General features: G+C 42.9%; 1 protein-coding gene across 3 annotated transcripts in view; it reads left to right on the top strand.

The window, feature by feature from the left end:
• LOC147108403 (lysine-specific demethylase RAD23B-like) overlaps window positions 1-13,447 on the top strand; it is a 56,829-nt gene extending 43,382 nt beyond the window's left edge. For 2 of the 3 annotated variants that reach the window (XM_086005007.1, XM_086005009.1), the window contains exons 6-10: window positions 1,128-1,255; window positions 2,681-2,774; window positions 3,071-3,198; window positions 5,414-5,557; window positions 9,441-13,447. In XM_086005007.1, coding sequence (XP_085861133.1) covers window positions 1,128-1,255; window positions 2,681-2,774; window positions 3,071-3,198; window positions 5,414-5,557; window positions 9,441-9,554 — 608 coding nt within the window. In that variant the 3' untranslated portion in view covers window positions 9,555-13,447. The remainder of the gene's footprint in view (window positions 1-1,127; window positions 1,256-2,680; window positions 2,775-3,070; window positions 3,199-5,413; window positions 5,558-9,440) is intronic. The other variant, XM_086005008.1, reaches the window with a different exon arrangement.
• Window positions 13,448-17,660: the final 4,213 nt, after the last annotated feature.

The raw sequence follows: 17,660 nt of genomic DNA, 5'->3' as shown, positions 1-17,660 counted from the left end.
TAATTAAATCTGTTTTTCTCCAGTTGCTATTAAGTCTGTGCTTTGGTGGCACCCAGCTGCTTGCACTGCTGATTAGTCATTTTGTCGGGTGCTTGGGATAGTGTAAGGGTTCCGAATGTTGTGCCAGTTGCTCCATTGATGCAACCAAGTCAAAATAATGGATTTTCTGGTTGGCATTTTTGGCCTCAATATTTGGAGGAAGCTGAGAAAACCAGATATGCAATCCAAATTATCCCATTCAAATTTGCACCTGTATTGAAACTTAAATTTTAGTAGTGTAAAGTAAAACTGGTTAATATATTTCATGAGTCAACACAGGCTTGTGCCTCCTATTAACCAGTCACCGAGGCACTGACAGCAGCTGAGAAGGTCAGCTGTTGAACAACATTGAGACACCATGAAGATGCAAGTAGGTGGGGAGCACGGGAGATTCTCGGACTGCAGAAAGAATGTATTTTTCTCCACTCCACTCGATGCCAGGTTACCTGCTGGGCAGGCATTACGTCGCCTTTCCTTTCTAGTATCACGCATGTAATATCTGCTACCCAGTGACTGTACAAAAAAACTGCAAATATAAAAGAAAGAAAATGGGGATGAGGCAACGATAAGCAGAGTAGATGTAAATAATTTTGATTTAAAATATATTTAAGGCTAATAATTAAACCAAGTTGTTAAAATATAAAAAAGGTGTAGCTATCACACGTAACTCAGCGGGCAACACCCAGTCCTCATTTATCTACGTCTTGATATCGATGGGCATTCCACAAGAAAATGACTCATTTAGATACAGGAATAAAATAAAGCAGATAAACTAGGAAAGTGAGTTGAGAACAGCTAGTGTCATCAGTGACCAGCAGTGAATCACAAACTCCACAGGACACATGTAACGAATTAGGCAGGAAATGTGCATCCTACATGGGACTAGCCAGGCATCAACATGCTGCTGATTCTGGATCCCGTTGTGAAAGTGGCAGTTGTCTCCATTTTTCCAGTTTACTCTCCTCAAATTCCTGACATGCTGGGATATTCGGGAAATATCCCAGTTTTGCCTGTTGAAACTTTATTCTGTCAGTGATTTGGTTTCATGTTTGGAGCAGAATAACTTCAGTTATGAGCATTTACTCCAGTTACAGGACAGGCTTATGAAAATCTGGTGGCGGAGATCATGTCAATGGGCTATGAACGGGAGCAGGTTCTTGCGGCGCTACGGGCAAGCTTCAACAACCCAGACAGAGCTGTGGAGTATCTTCTGACGGTGAGTCGCAAGTGGACTCTGGGATGTTTAAAGTATTCAAGTATTTATTCTCGTTTATAGAGGAAGGCACTGGCTTAGTACCAATGCAGGAGAGAGTTGAAAATGATCTGAAAAATCTTGTATATAACGGGTGAGCGAAGTGAGTTTGAATGGTGCTTCCTCCTTCCCATCTTGTCAATGGCAGTATTTGCACAATGGGCATTTACGTTATTTTTTTGCTATTTATTTTTGGCCCATCCTTTTTTCCATTCCTCTTCTGAAGATGCTGACCTTTGCTGAAGTGCAGTTTCATAGATACTTTGCCTAAATAGATATTTTTCATGTGTAAGCCTGAACCGGTTATTTGTTCTTGGAGGGCATCACAGCCATGGCTGATCCTATATCTATTTCCTTCCTGGCCTTGATACCAACTGTAGTGCCCAATTTGCTGAGCTAAGCTAGAACCTGGGATCTTCTGGTCTCCATGGCTTAGTATTATGCCAGACAGTGCCTTTGTTCACTAGACCATGAGGGAGATGAGGTATTTCTGAAGTGCACAGTGTAATGGAAGGCACCTCAAATAAAAAATATTGTGGGAAATGTCAAATGAGGTTGTCCATATTGCAGTGGTGAATTGGTGGTATCCAGTAGTGGTGATGATCCTCTCTCGATCTACAAAGTGTGTGCTCAAGTAAGAGCAGAGTGGTATAATTCTCTGATAAAGTAATACTCCCTAACTGGGGCTCTTGGAAAATACATGAATTATTGGACTCAAAGTAGAACAGCAGAGCTGCAGCACCTAGTAGTAAGCTGCAGATCCACACCTGTGATCCCACGCTGTTTGATTAAACCCTTGGGTTTAATCCATTAATTTTTGCGTCATGTGATCATCTGACAGATAAGAACAAGATATTAAGGTTTCATTATGCTGCATCTTGGAGTAGCGGGATCTAAGTTTGTATTTGTGATACCTCAATTGAGCCAATAGCTTGCTAAACTGGCCTATTGGTTCCTTTTTTGTTGTAAGTAAAACTAGGCTGACTCCCATACCATTTTCTCGTCCGAGGTTATACAGCTGTGGCCAGGGAATGTGCTTATCTCTTCCTGGCTAAGCCAGGGAGTAACCAACCCAAGACTGAAAAATTGTGAACATTTGAATCTCCTCACTTGTTGAAGAATGAAGCATGTTTGGCACGGACCTCATATTCTGGCCTCTGGATTGTGTTGCTCTGGTTTTGTAATTCCGATTATATTGATGCTTAAGTTTGGGGGAACTCTGTTGTTTCTTCTTCCCTTACTCCACCTTGAAGTACCCATTTCATTGGTGGCAGGGGGTTTGCTCAGATTGTTTAATAATGTTTGGGCTGGTTTACAGTAGTGCTGCCTTTAGTGTGTGCGGTTGAATATAAAGGAAGGTGTGTCATCGGTGTTTTGCTCTTCATTTAGGGAATCCCGGCAGAGCCAGAAGTCCCAGAGGAACCACAACCTCGAGTCACAACACAACCACCATCACAGCCGTCATCACAGCCTACACCAAGCAGTGAGTGCAGTCGATTAGTGTGGGTAACGGAGAACAGTGCTGAACTTTGCTGTTAATGTGGGTGGCATGGCAAACAGTCACTATAAACTGTGTTACTGTGGGGAATGTAGCATGCTGTCATACTGGTAGGGTGAGTAGCATGCAGGAATGCACAGTGGTTGTAAACTACTGTGATGGAATGTGGAACCACAGAATTCATGTATATAATACAAAAATTGTACTAGTTAAATTCACTTAAATGTAGGTCTTGGTTTTGGTTTGTGCAGGTTGCTAACTTTATTGGTGGTCTCTTCCAGGTAACCCACTGGAATTTCTGCGAACTCAACCCCAGTTTCAGCAGATGCGCCAGATAATACAGCAGAACCCGGCACTACTGCCAGCCCTTCTCCAGCAGCTCGGCAGAGACAACCCAACGCTCCTACAGGTGCGCAATCCATTTGTTGCATGTCTAATATCATTTGCATCAGTGCCACTGTCTGCAAAACTGATGTTTGCCTTGCATTTCTATCTCCCCTTCTCAATCTGGTTACGCTCGCTGGGGTACCGTTCCATGGCTGCCAACAGGGCCTTCAGTGCCTCGCTCCAAGTGGCGGCTGTTCACATGTAAACTGAAATTGGGAGCCTCAGCAGGCTATTTGATTGTGAGTGACATCGCAGCAGGCCTGATGCTTTCTTTGCTTGATGTCTGCACAGCTGTACCTTCCAGTAGGTGTCACTGGGTAGCAATCGAGCGGAAGTTGTGATTTATTTCCTCTCCCAAGCATAAACAATTCACAAGACTATATATAAAGGGTGATAGGTTTTGTTTCTTTAACATGCTGTGGCTTGCAAATGACCCATCATTTTTTTTATTGCTGCAGCTCAACCAGACTGATGGATTGGAAGTCTCACTGTTGGCTGTATGAGTCTTAAATGAATTGAGTTTGGGAAGCCTGAACCTAGCTCTTTGGGGATATAAGCATAAAACTGTCCATAATCTATGGCTGTTAAGGGAAATAGAAATGTTACACTAATGAAACTTTTTTTCTCTAACACTGGGGTTAAGAGAAGAAATACTTGAATTTTCTACAGCGCCTTTCACGACCTCTGGATGTCCCAAAGCGCTTTACAGCCAATGAAGCACTTTTGAAGTTTAGTAACAGTTTTAATATAGGAAACGTGGCAGCCAATTTGTGCACAGCAAGCTCCCACAAACAGCAATGTGATCATGACCAGATAATCTGTTTTAGTAATGTTGGTTGAGTGATAAATATTGGCCAGGACACCAGGGATAACTCCCCTGCTCTTCTTTGAAATAGTGCCATGGGATCTTTTACATCCACCTGAGGGGGCCTTGGTTTAACGTCTTATCCGAAAGATGACAGTGCAGCACTCCCTCACTACTGCATTGGAGTGTCAGCCTAGATTATTTGCTCAAGTCTCTGGAGTGGGACTTGAACCCACAACCTTCTAATTCAGTTGGCGAGGGTGCTAACCACAGCTGAGACAAGGCACATTGTTGATGCAAGAGTACAGGGATCTTTTTCTGTTGTTTGATCGGCGAGTGCTGGTTTCTGACACCGGCCTCAAAAGTGGCCACGTGTTCTGTTTCCTAGTATTCGACTGCTGACATATTTTCATCCTTTAGTTCAGAACAGCGAACCATCTTCCCTATCTTTCATGGGTCAGAGAGTTTGAGCAAAATGTTTTTTGGCAGCCTGCTGAAAGGTAGTTCAAGAGAGCCTTTGCCAGAAGGCCCAAAACACAGGTTTAGCAATCTTTTTCAAGGACTCTCCAGAAACCTTTTTGGTTCTTTTAATTGAACAATGTAGCATCTCTCTCTGTTTCTGCCAGTCACCTTTCTCCTGCTGTGTGCACAGTGCTTGTGCAGCCTTGGTTAAGGTAACTTGGTCTGTATGACTCCTCATGGATTGTTGTATGTTTTTCAATTGGCAATGTCGGTGGAACAATCTGTTCTGAGCATAATTGTGGGCTGTTCTATTTTATTTCAGCCACGGGTCAGTATTTTCTCGTCCTGGATTGGCCTCTGGATGAGTGGATGTTGTCCAAGGGCAGCCCCGTGTCTTGCAGTGCCAGTACACCGTTCCTTATCAAAACCCACATTACTTGTAAATAGGAACATATGGTTTTCATAGAATCATATAGCATAGAAGGAGGTCATTCGGCCCATTGTGTCTGTGCTGGCCCTTTGAAAGAGCTTTCCAGTTAGTCCCACTCTGCTGCTCTTTCTTCATAGCCCTGCAATTTTTTTCTTTTCAAGTATATATCCAATTCCCTTTTGAAAGTTACTATTGAATCTGCTTCCACTGCCCTATAACAGTAGAGGGAGCAAGAGCAATTGTATGACACACTGGGTTCGCATTCTGCCCTCTTTTCCTCTGGATCTCAGTTCAGATCCAGTCCAGATGGAAGAGACAAATCAGAATTATAACATTTTACAGCACAGAGGAAGGCTTGATGAGCACAAAAAAAGTGCTAAATAGTGACATTTTCTCAGGTTTAATAACTTGTTTCAAATGATTGAATTGTGTACTTTAAGTGCTGCACCTCCGAGGTCAAGGAGCTACCCGTTGATCAGAGCAGTGTCCCGATGTGCCAGTTCCACTGATGCCCACTCAGTGTTTCCCATTGTCTTCCAGCAAATAACTCAGCACCAGGAGCAGTTTGTTCAGATGCTGAATGATCCTTTGGGAGAGGCTGGAAGTGAAGGGGCAGAAGGTCACGGGTCACCACACACTAACTACATCCAGGTTACACCCCAAGAGAAGGAAGCAATAGAAAGGGTAAGTGGATTTTGAAAACCTGAGGATGTTTATTTTTGTGCACGCAAAGATTTGTAAACTAAGATGTAATAAAGGGAGTTGTGTGAAATAGAAAATTTATCACTAACAAATGCAGGCATCAAACTTTCAATCTGCATTTTAGGGCCACCCACGCAGACTGAAATCCTTCCTTAAAACACGCATTATGGCATTTGTGTGGTAATTGAGGATAATCGTTAAAGCAAAAACAGATGTTCTAAAGCTGAAACAAAATGGGATCTACAACTTTTTATATCTAATTACATTGTTGATTCTGTTGCATGTATGTATATCTAAATAAGGCAGTCTTCCCAGCCTTAGAGGTGCAGAAATGCTGTATTTTTCCCCAAGAGTTAAACTCTCTAACTATTGCATTATAGTGGGGCACATTTCAGATATGAAATAACAAGTGCGGTGCATTTCAACTAAGTTGTCAAAGCCCAGATCTGCATGGATTGATTCCTGTAGCCCTGGGGGAACCCTTCCCTTGCTGCTTGGCTTCCTCCATGCCATCACCAGCGCTATGTGGCCAGGCTGTGCGGGTATACAGGACTGAAACTGAAGCAACAGCACAAGAGTACTAGTGCTTAAGGCAGACCTTCACGTTTATGGCAAGAACTCAAACTGCTCCTTGAGATTTAATCTGTATAAATCCAAACCATATGCACAGCGTTCTAGTGATGAAGCTTAACACACTGATACCCATGCCTATAGAACCCTCTGTTGTTACCTAGAGCTTATGCAGAAGTTCTAGGTAGTCAGGCTTGCTGGAGCATGTATTTGGCTCTTGTCCTTTGATACCCCAGAACAGTTTCTCCAGGCCGTTCTCTGCTCCCAAAAACCATCAGGGTCCATTTAATGGTGTTTGTCCCCAGCAGGATATTATGCATCTAATGCACCAAAATGAAATGAAGTTAGTGGGCAGTTAGGAATAGGCAGCTTAGTTCCATTTATTCTGAAAATAGCTTTCATTTTGGTTAAGGATAGATAGTGTGTGGCATGTAGCATGAGCAATACGGGAGCTTACAACATGGTAGGACTTGGGTTTAAATTTGCAATTCTCAATTTCAGCTGTGCTGCTCGTCAGGGATGGTGGTGAGCAGAGACCAGGTTTTTCATATGGCAACGTTCACTAAAGGTGTGACGCATCTGAGTGACCAGCTGCACAGCAATGCTGGTCAGGGCCCACCCTCTCTGGCAGAGGTGATGTGGGTAAAATCTAAAGCGGGAAGGACACAGTGGCTACTTACCAGAAAAGTTATTGGAAAACTAGCATCGTCACAAAGGGACAACACATTCAGTTGGTGATGCAGAAACAACTTGTAACAACTTCTCTAAATCGTGTGGGTTTGGAAAAAGTTTTCAAAATGAGATGGGGAGGAGTAAAGTAATTGGGTAAAGAAAAAAACCGATAAGGATATAGCCAGTCTCCTCTACAGTATGAACTCTACAGTGGAATTTCCCCCTCCCCTGTCAACACATTTGTTACCCTACCTCCTAGAAACTAGGATAAGCTAAAGCCCATATAATCAGCCAACTTAATTTAATGGAATGGGGGTGGGGTTGTTTTGAGAATGTAATTGTTGCAGAATAGTTTGATTCTTGCTGTCAATGACAGCAGCACACCTGTATATACTTATATTAAAGATTGTATCCCAGTTTGGTGCCAACATGGAGCAAGTGTAGCCAGCAGCAGCTAGCTCTTCAGACTCACTGCTGTGGAATGTGTCCTGTAATACCTAGAAAGGGCCATTTTTGCATTGTGTTTTATCGTTTGTTTAGAATATGTGCAATTCATTCCCCCTCCCCCATTTAATACAAAATGTAAACTTCTACCCTTGTATTACCATGACAATGTAACTGCTATGTTTTCACAAGTATTTCTGTCCTTAACCTTTGTGTTGTAAAAACATTCAGGTCCCTTACTGCTCACTGAGAGCGCTTGTAACTGTCTGCTGCATCTTCTGTATCCCTTTTGATTGTCAGGATGATAGTGCTTGGCTGTCTAAGTGTCTCTATCTCCTCCTTCTCCTGCTGCATGTGGTGACTCATGCTGGGAGACAGTTCCACCGAGTAGCAGCAGCTGTCCATCACTCGATCCCAAGTACCCAATGTGTATCCTAGCAAGGAATTGGGAAAAGAGGGGAGAGTTAAAAACTTGGTGATGGATTGTTAGGAACATAGGAATCTCTACACAAAGAGCAAGGCCCATCTAGTTTGCCTTTTACCATCCTGGTAGTCACATGAGACAACGATAATGGAGTTGCTGACTAATCACAACAATCAATCTCTGTCAATTGGTCTGCAACAGACCCAGACATGAGGCGAGGAAATCCCAGTAGTTGAGAATTTGGGAACCAAAAAGTCCAAAGTCACCTGTTCCTCCCAAACACACTACACTTACCACATGTTCTGTCTCAACTTACTCATATACTGTATCCCAAAATGTTATTTTCTGAAAGAAATCTATTTAATTTCTATTTATCCAATACCTCGGCGTCCTATTTGACCCTGAGCTGAGCTTCTGATCCCCTATCCTCTCGCTCACTAAGACTGCCTACTTCCACCTCTGTAACATCACCCATCTTTGCCTCTGTTTCAGCCCATCTGCAGCTGAAACCCTCATCCATGCTTTTGTTACTTCCAGACTTGAATATTCCAATGCTTTCCTGGCTGACCTCCCAACTTTCACCCTCTAAACTTGAGCTCATCCAAAACTCTGCTGCCCATATCCTAACTTGGACCAAGTCCCGTTCTCCTGTGCTCGCTGACCTACATTAGCTCCCGGTCCAGCAACGCCTCAGTTTTAAAATTCTCATCCTTGTGTTCAAATTGTCCATGGCCTTGCTCCTCCCTATCTCTAACCTCCTCAAGCCCTACTACCCTCCCAGAACTCTGCGTTCCTCCAACTCTGGCTTTTTGTGCATCTCCAACTTCCTTTGCCCCACAATTCGCAGCCGTGCCTCGGTATCAGTTTGTCTGATTTACGCTCCTGTGAAGCACCTTGAGACGTTTACTGAGTTAAAAGCACTATATAAATGCAAGTTGTTTGCAATTGAATGAATCAATACTAACTGTTTCCACTGTCTCCCTAGGGAGCCTTTTCCATAGATTGACCACTCGCTCACTAAAATATCGTTTCCGCAGCTTAGTTTTGAATATACCTCCTTCAAATGCAGGCCGTATCCTCTGGTTCTACTGTTTTGGACAAGGTGAAACAGCTTGTCATGGTCTACATTATCTAGTCCCTTTAGAATCGTAAAAACAGCAATCACATCCATCACCTCTCATCTATCTCTTTTTCAATGAGAACATGCCCAATTTACATGATTGCTTGGGGTAACTATACCCACAATTTGTTTCACTCCCTGTAGGGAAGATTTTAGTCTAAGCTCGTAGCTTGTTTATCATCAGCAAAGTTGAGATTGGGAGATCTCCATGTAGAATCACAGGCACAAACCAACATCCTATCACGTGGCGACAGACTGTTGGGCCTCCAATACTATGGTGTCTCTTGTCAATAGTTGTGAAAAGAATACTCAATTATTGCTCTCACTTCCTCTTAATACCTTCACCCTCAACAACTTTTGGGTCTCTAGATGGTGAACTGTAATGGGCTTTTTCTCCCTCTTGGCACATGATTTCTGTGCATCCTGTCTGAGATCAAAGAGTTGATGGGAATGTGCAGATATAGCACATGTGGTGTGGTGCGTGCAATGTCATTCCAGTGCACTGCTGTCCTGTGCCCTTATTACCAGCAGGGGCTTGTCTACTTACTGTTTTTATTTTTGGACATGTCTCTAGTGAAGAGAGAGAAAAAAGATCAATAACTTGCTACAGTTAATATTTTGTTTTCTTGTTTCAGTTAAAGGCGCTGGGTTTCCCTGAGGGACTTGTCATTCAGGCCTACTTCGCCTGTGAGAAGAATGAAAACCTCGCCGCAAACTTCCTTCTCCAGCAGAACTTTGATGATGAATGATTGATTTTTTTTTTCTCTTTCCCTCCCTTCCTCTTCTCCCGAACCCCCACCCACCCCCATGCTTCTTTCCAGAACCCAGCTCACTTTCTGTATTTGCAGTGGGTGGTTTTTGGTGAGGCCAGGCCTAGTGTGCATTACCTGGCCGTATCAGCATTGTGAAGTGCAGCACTGGAAAGCACATATTTAAACGAATCAGACACAGTATCCCTTTGGTCAGTCTATACTAGGTGACATTTGACAGCTCATAACGACTAGCCAGTGGAAGGGGGGTGGGAGATGGGGCCTGTATTCACAAAAGTTTATGCAGTATATATGCGCCAAAAATTCCCTCGCCCCTGAATTTTAGATATAACATTTTTTGCATTTGTGCCTTTTGTGAATATGGGCCTGGATTTGGGTGGAAGAAGTCAAAGTGCTTATGCAGCGTAATGTTTCAAACTTGCCTACAAAAATCAGAACTTTCAGTAGATTTTTTTTCTTTGTATGTTTGTGTCAGGGTGGGGGGGTGGGAGATGGGGCTGGTGGACAGAAATGCACAATCATTTAAGTAGTAATAGCAGACGTGAGATTGCCATTCTGGAATGAAGCTGGCAGCTGTTGTGATGCCCGATAAGAGATTGCCTGGTTTGTGTCTGCCAACTACTGGAAATGCAACCATACCCATAGTAAGGCAGCAAAATGTTTTTTTAAAAATAAAAACACAAAATTTCCGACGTTGAAAACTGCTGTACAGCTGTATTTAAAAAGCAGCCTGTCTTGCATTGCTGTTTAGAAAGTGTGTGTTGCAGTCTGTATCTTTATTAAAAAAAAACTGAAGCACGGTATTAAACAGCAGCTTGCAATCACTGCAGGAATCTTTAGCTTGTCTGAGTAAGTAGCAGCGGTTTAAGTTTGTTAAAGCTCACTCTCAAGTACTGCACGTAGCTGTTTCTTAATGTTATACTACTTTGTGGCATCAATATTCTTAATAGCACTAACTGGCTCCAGTTTAGAGAATCAAATGGATCATCTACAGGCTTTGACCAAGGACAGCACATCCAAATTATTCCATAGCAATAGGCATGGAACTGTGGTCAGAAACTGAGCCTACACGACACTGATGCATCCCACAGACTATTGAATGCAGGAAATTCATGTTCAGTTAATTTTGGCGGGGGGTGGGGAGGAAGAGAGAGAGCATAGCTGTCCCCAAGGCAGGTTGTAGAAAATGATTATGTACCTGTCCTGGATACAGGAGTTGAGTAGTGTTTTGAGGTGCACAGATTGGCTGATAGTTATTTTCAAGATGTGCTGCAGCACCTTTGTAAATCATAATGAAGTGTCATTTCTGAGTGGATAAGGAGGGTTTGGTCATAAGTTGGTTCAGGGGGTGAGTCTTTTAATGTATTTCTTTCCCCAGGGTCCCAGTGGTGCTTGTCATGATGTATGCTTTGCTTATCCTGACTCTGGTGAGAGGCGACTATTTACTGTTACAGGACTGGAATAATTGTTCCGTTGCTGGTCCAAGACCAGCGGAGCCAAAAAGCATTATGTCATCAGGAAAATGGCTTTGATCATTGAGGGATGCAACAGAACTGGAAATCTGTTTGTCTTTTCTTGTAATAGTCTCCAGTTTGCAGCAGTTGCTAACTCAAAAGATTAGCTTTGAGGTGCTTCAAAAAGAAAGTGGATTTGCATTTCTGCTTCTCTCTGTACTGAGCCATTGCTGTGCTAATGGGCTGTGCTGAGCAGTTACCACTGTTGTGCTGTCTCCTCTAGCTGTAATCCAGTTACCTGCATCTTTTCCCTCTGAACTTAGTAGCTGCGTGTTAGCATTCACGGTTGGAATTATTCACGTGGTTACTTTGTGCAGTATTTCACGAGGCACAGTTGAGCTGATTCAATTATGTTTGAATAATATTGGCCGGGTGTTCTTGTCTGAGGCGCAGGTAATAATACCAGTGTGTCTCACCTGGTAGGCAGATAGCTTGTTTCACTACAGTTACCTGACTCATGCCTCGGGAATTCATTATAAATGAAACCTAGATTTTTTTTTTTTTTTTTTTTTGGTCCACCGAAGTTTTTATTTTGTATATGTAATCTGTGTCGAACTTTTAAAAAAAAAAAAAAAAAAAAAAATCCTTGTGTAATTTTCATCTGTGACGGCCTTGAATTGTTCCATGAATAGTCTGACGAGAAGTGATACTGTCTCATTTTTAAAAAGGAACAAAAAAATTACTGCTCATCGGTTGTTGAGAGACTCTTTCAAATGCCAGCTTTTTGACGGTAGCCTCATCATTGGTAGTTTGAAATTGCAAAAAAGCTTTTTCTGCTCACCAATTGGATATTATCTGCAAGCGTTTTTAATTTAAATCTTCTGCTATTTTATGGTTAGCTTTCTGAAGGAACATGCAAAAAAATGTTTCATTCACAAACTTTCCAATGTGTAACTGTTCAGAATGTATACAGGATGCACTTTACCTTTCAAGAATATAAGCTAGCAATGAGAGCCCAACAACCCCTCCAGTCTATTCTGCCTTTTTAAGTCCACATTTATCATCCAAGCTCACTATTTTCATCCCCTTTTCCCAGTGCCAAGCTCTAATTCCTCTATATTATGTGGAATCTGTCCATACTTGGTCTGTACCATAAGTTACCTACTGAATTAGTTTGAAGTCCATTCAGTTGCATACCTGCTAATTGTTTTAGTTATCAAACAATTAAGTCTGGAGCGGAGGTTTGCCTGGAGGCTACCAGGCCAGCCAGCAGAATTGTTGACTTTTGTGACCAAGTAGTGTCCAACCTCCAATGTTGGAACAGCATGAGGGTTGTGGGGAGGAGGAGGGAGTAGTCACTTTTGGAAATTCTTGGTCGAGCTCATTGCTTCATTTAATGGGGCATCAGAAACCCCTCTTCTGCAATTTTGCTGTTTATACCATAATGTAGAAGGGATCGGACAGGGTCAACACTAAGTTGATTTTTCTTTGGTTATTTTTCTGAGGTTTATTTTGTGCCTGCTGGTGATTTGGAGGGGGGAGGTGAAATGATGGGTTGTTCATGGTTCAGCTCCATTCTCAACACAGCAGGTTTTGGAACAGTAACTAATGATAGTTGCTGGTTACAGTCTTCACCTCACCGCCCCTCCTTTCCCCAGAATGCCATTGCTGACAGAAACAGATCTAGCAACACTAGAATTGAATAAAGCCCTGTACAATACAACTCAGTTCTGCTCACTTTGAAGGCCTTGCAAATTCCTCCAGTCTGGTCGTGTATCAGTTCCAAACCAGAAGCTAGTCTCTGAAAGGTAATTGGAAATGCAGCTTATGGGGGAGGGGGGAACGTAACCTATTCGGTACTGGTGCTGTTTCCCCCTCTTCTCCTTTCTCCACCACCCCCCCCCCCCCCCCCCCTCCACCTGTCTACTGGTTTGGTGGTACACGCCTTGTACTGGTCCACTGTTGCTGAGGCACAAGGGAACGTTGATCTGCCTACTGCTGTGTCTCACTCTATTCCTTAAACTCTCCGGAGCCATTTTGTTTCAAGAAAAATTAACCTACAGCTTCTTGGAGAACAGCACAGGCCAAGACTGGATGGGGTGCAAGCCTATTGCTCGTAGCCCTCTGCTGATCAGTTGGGGTTCATTTGTCCTGTTGCTCTCATTCTGATAGTGGATTAATTCACTGATGGACCAGTACACAACCACAATTCACATTTTTACACTGGTGATCTTTGCAGTTGACCTCTTATCTACAGCTATTGACTCAATTTGCCCTTTTAACACTTTCTTGAGTCAGAATGAATTGTAAGCCCCAGTCATGCATCAGGTACCTTTGACATTAGAGCCGATTTGCTGAATGTTCCTGGGATTCACAATGTTTCAGTGTTAACTACAATAAAGGCTTTTTACAAAGCTTTATTATAGTCGTTTCTTTCTGTCTGCTTTCGGAACATATTTTCGTCATTTTGATTTTTTACTCAATATACTGAAGCTAAATTACTTGGCTGCTTATAAAAATGTAGTGTGGGTCAGACACTAGCCTTTCATCTCTGGGTACCTGGGCTTAAATCTGGCCCAGGCTGGTGAATAAAAGCCTCCTCTGGCTATGAGGATCCTTCATGAAATTAGTTTGGTTAGCCTCAATCTAGTTCCTATTGGCATGATCTGAGTTTGGGATGAATTAGCAATTTCACTCAGGATGGTTGGTGTGGAAAATGGAAAAATTACACTGGTGTGGTAGGGCTGCTATTCTGACCTTGGAGAGTAGATCATTAGAGCCAAGTGAGTTTTACTCTGCATCTGTTCGATGCTGGATACCTCAGATGGATAGTGCATCGTTCCCAAACTCGGACATCCCTTGCCTTGAGCACAAAAGTCTACCCAAAAAAGCCACGTGTACCAGTTCCACGCCTACAATCAGTCATATTATTGAGATGCCGTTGCTGTCGGCTTGCATCAAATGGTAACTTGTGTACTAGATTTTGCAGCCACCCTGCTGTTATGTCCATGTCTATAATATTGCAACATGTATCATCAAAGCTTGGATGGCTTGTGCTGCTGGTCCTTAAGCAGGTTGGCAGTGCACGCCTAGATTACGGGTGGGATTGCTTCTTGTGATGGCTAACCAATGACTCCTGTTGGAAAGTGGATGGTGAGGAACAGATTGGACTCGACCTGGTTCCTACAACCTCTAACGCTCGCTATGCCCCGCTTGGATGGGCTGAAGGGCTGCTAGCACCTGTAGAACCATTTCCCATCTGAACCGATGCCTTGAAAGAAAGACTTGCATTTATATAGCGCCTTTCACGACCACCGGACAGCTCAAAGCACTTTACAGCCAATGAAGTACTTTTTGAAATGTAGTCACTGTTGTAATGTAGGAAACGCAGCAGCCAATTTGCACATAGCAAGATCCCACAAACAGCGATGTGGTAATGACCAGATAATCTGTTTTCGTTCTGTTGGTTGAGGGGTAAATATTGGCCAGGACACCAGGGATAACTCCCCTGCTCTTCGAAATAGTGCCATGGGATCTTTTACGTCCACTTGACAGAGCAGACGGGGCCTTGGTTTAATGTCTTAGCCGAAAGACATCACCTCCCAACAGTGCAGCACTCCCTCAGCACTGCATTGGCGTGTCAGCCTAGATTTGTGTGCTGAAGTTTCTGGAGAGGGACTTGAACCCACATCCTTCTGACTCCGTGGCGAGGGTGCTACCAACTGAGCCAAAGCTGACACTTAGGGACAGATGGGGAGAAAATTCAGATGGGAACAGGGAAGTGTGGTAAAAGGTATAACCAGTTGTCATTTCAGTTGTTTTGGGTTGAACAGGACTTGTAAGAGTACAAAAGTAAGGAGTTATGCTAAACCTTTATAAAACACTGGTTAGGCCTCAGCTGGAATATTGTGTTCAATTCTGGGCACCATACATTAGGAACTATGTCAAAATTTGGAGAGGAGATTTACCAGACTCATACCAGGGATGAGAGACTTCTGTTATGTGGAGAAGCTGGGATTGTTCTTCGAGCAGAGAATACGAAAGGAAGATTTAATAGAGTTGTTCAAAATTATGAATGGTTTTGACAGAGTAGATAAGGAGAAATTTTCCACTGGCAGGAGGGTCGGTAACCACCGCGCGCACATTTAAGATAATTGCAAAAGAACCAGAGGAGATGAAAAGAAATGTTTTTATGCTGAAATGTATAGAGGAGTAAAAAGACTTTTTAATGAGCGGGCACACAGATCTCTAAAGTGCAAGTGTTATGATCTGGAATGCACTGCCTGAAAGGGTAGTTGAAACAGATTCAATAGTAACTTGCAAAAGGAAAATGGATATATACTTGAAAAGGAAAATTTGCAGATCTATGGGGAAAGGGCAAGGGAGTGGGACTCATTGAATAGCTCTTTTTCAAAGAGCTGACATAGGCACTATGGGCTGAATGACGATGACCTGTACTGTAACATTCTATACAATGGAGAAGAACAATCATGTACATAAAATTAATAGCTTAAAGGGACTTCGTTCTAGTGATTTGCCCTTATTGATAACTTGGCCTGTTTTTATTTTCTGGAGAACATCTGAAGTTTGTAAAACCTGCTGAGGTGGGTAACAGTTTTGAAATTCATGCCGATTGGGGGGAAAATATGAAACAATATAATTTACATTCAAATTATTCCAGGCACCATATGAGCAATGTCACAAACTGATAGTTTAGGACACACTATTGCTTTTCTGTATTAGGGAAAGGGGAGGGAAAAATCTGTATTGTGGACATGGAGAAAAAATTTGCATGTAGCTCTGAAGTCTAGACTTTACATTCTGAAGTTGTTCAGCATGAGATGAGACTGGATATCTGGTAGTATGAATACAATAGGTGGGTCTCTATTACCAGGCCACGGGTTTCCCAGAGGTATTCATGTGCTCGTACACATTGGTGGGGGGTGGGCAAGAAATTTAAAACTGTAGACACTTCTTCCAAATGGTGACTCTTCCCTGCCCCTTCCCCCCCCATGCCCACTGCACACAGTTCTGAGGACATGGTATATTTTGGGTAAAATCTTCAGAATTGATTAATTTTTAAGCTTAAAAAAATCATTGACTTTTGAATGCATCCAACTTTGACAAGACCATCACTTTCCTGAAGGCTGTCAACAGTTAACTTCCCTGCTCCTCTTCACAAAGGCACTCCCCTCAAGCCATCCTCTCCAAGTTCAAGTTCAGAAATACTCTCTCATTTCTTCCCTGCCCAATCCTATTTCATGTGGCCACTTGATCCTGCCAGCCTTGGCCTTCCCCCCTCCTCCCAGTTCACCCTACCAGCATTCACCCCCCCCCCTCCATAGCTCATACTGCCACTATTCACTTTCTGATTGGCAAAGCAATTCCTGTGGTTTGGGCAGATGTTGAAGTATTCAAGATTCTTCAGTGAACAGATAAATTGAAGCCCAATAGTATGAGAGTGCCACAAATTCTACAGCCAGGGGACAGCTGAATGTAAGAGAGAAGGGGGGATAGGCAATTTAGACTTCCCTACTTTACATAGAGGATGGTGGAAGTGGACTGCTCAGGGAGGCAGAGAATGTGGGGAAATTTAAGGGAGCAATTGAGAGGCTTTAGTTTTTGGCAGTGGCCAGATGCATACTCTTACTTTCCTATTGTCCTTAAAATGCTAAAAGGTTTAGAGGAGTAAAAAGACCTTAATGAGCAGGCACACAGATCTCTAAAGTGCGAATAGATAAGGCCTTAAAAAGGCAAACTGAATCCATGGTTTTGTACCCAGTGCCACACAATATCAAAACGAGGAGATATGATAAACCAACCTGAGGGCAGTGGCACGGGACATCAACCAAGTTGATCAAAAGGGAGGGCAACATTTTTTTTTAAAGCATAAGATAGCAGGAAAGGGTAAATGTTTTGCTTGTAAGAATTTTTATAATGTTCCTCTGCCCCCCTCCTTATTCATTGTCAAAGGCATATGCCTTTCAAAAAAAAAGTATTCCACGCCCAGTAAATGTTAGTTTCTCACTCCCAGATCAGGTATAGTACAAGTTAGACGCCCTACCCCACCAATGTTCTGTGGGGAACAGCACTCTTCCCCCTCCTGCAATGTTCTACTGTTACAGACCCACAATCCTGTTTGAAGGCAGCTGGGAAGTTCATAAAGAAAGAGCTAATTGACGTCACTGGGGTAGTTGGGCACTGTCTATAAGAGTCTGATCTTCAATAATTAATGAATTGAACAGGCAGCTGAAGTTCAGAAGAACATTCAGCAATAATGCAAGGCTAGGTCTAAAGAAAGAACTTGCATTTATATAGTGCCTTTCACGACCTTAGGACGTCCTAAAGCGCTTTACAGCCATTGAAATCCTGGTGAAGTGTAATCACTGTTGTAATGTAGGAAACACGGCAGCTAATTTGCAAGGGCCCACCAGTGGCAAGGCAAAATTGACCAGATAATCTGTTTTAGTGGTGTTGGTTGAGGGATAAATATTGGCTAGGACGTGGGGAAGTACTCCTCTGCTCTTCTTCGAAATAGTGCCACGGGATCTTTTACATCCGCCTCAGAGCGCAGACGGTGCCTTGGTTTAACTTCTTGTCTGGAAGACAGCACTTCTGACAGTGCGGCATT

This window comes from Somniosus microcephalus, chromosome 13 (assembly GCF_052327205.1).
Source record: "Somniosus microcephalus isolate GS21.2 chromosome 13, FLI_Smic_1.0, whole genome shotgun sequence".
Classification (NCBI taxonomy): Eukaryota; Metazoa; Chordata; class Chondrichthyes; order Squaliformes; family Somniosidae; genus Somniosus; species Somniosus microcephalus.
The sequence above is the reverse complement of the archived record's forward strand: the minus strand, read 5'-3'. Positions and strand labels throughout refer to the sequence as shown.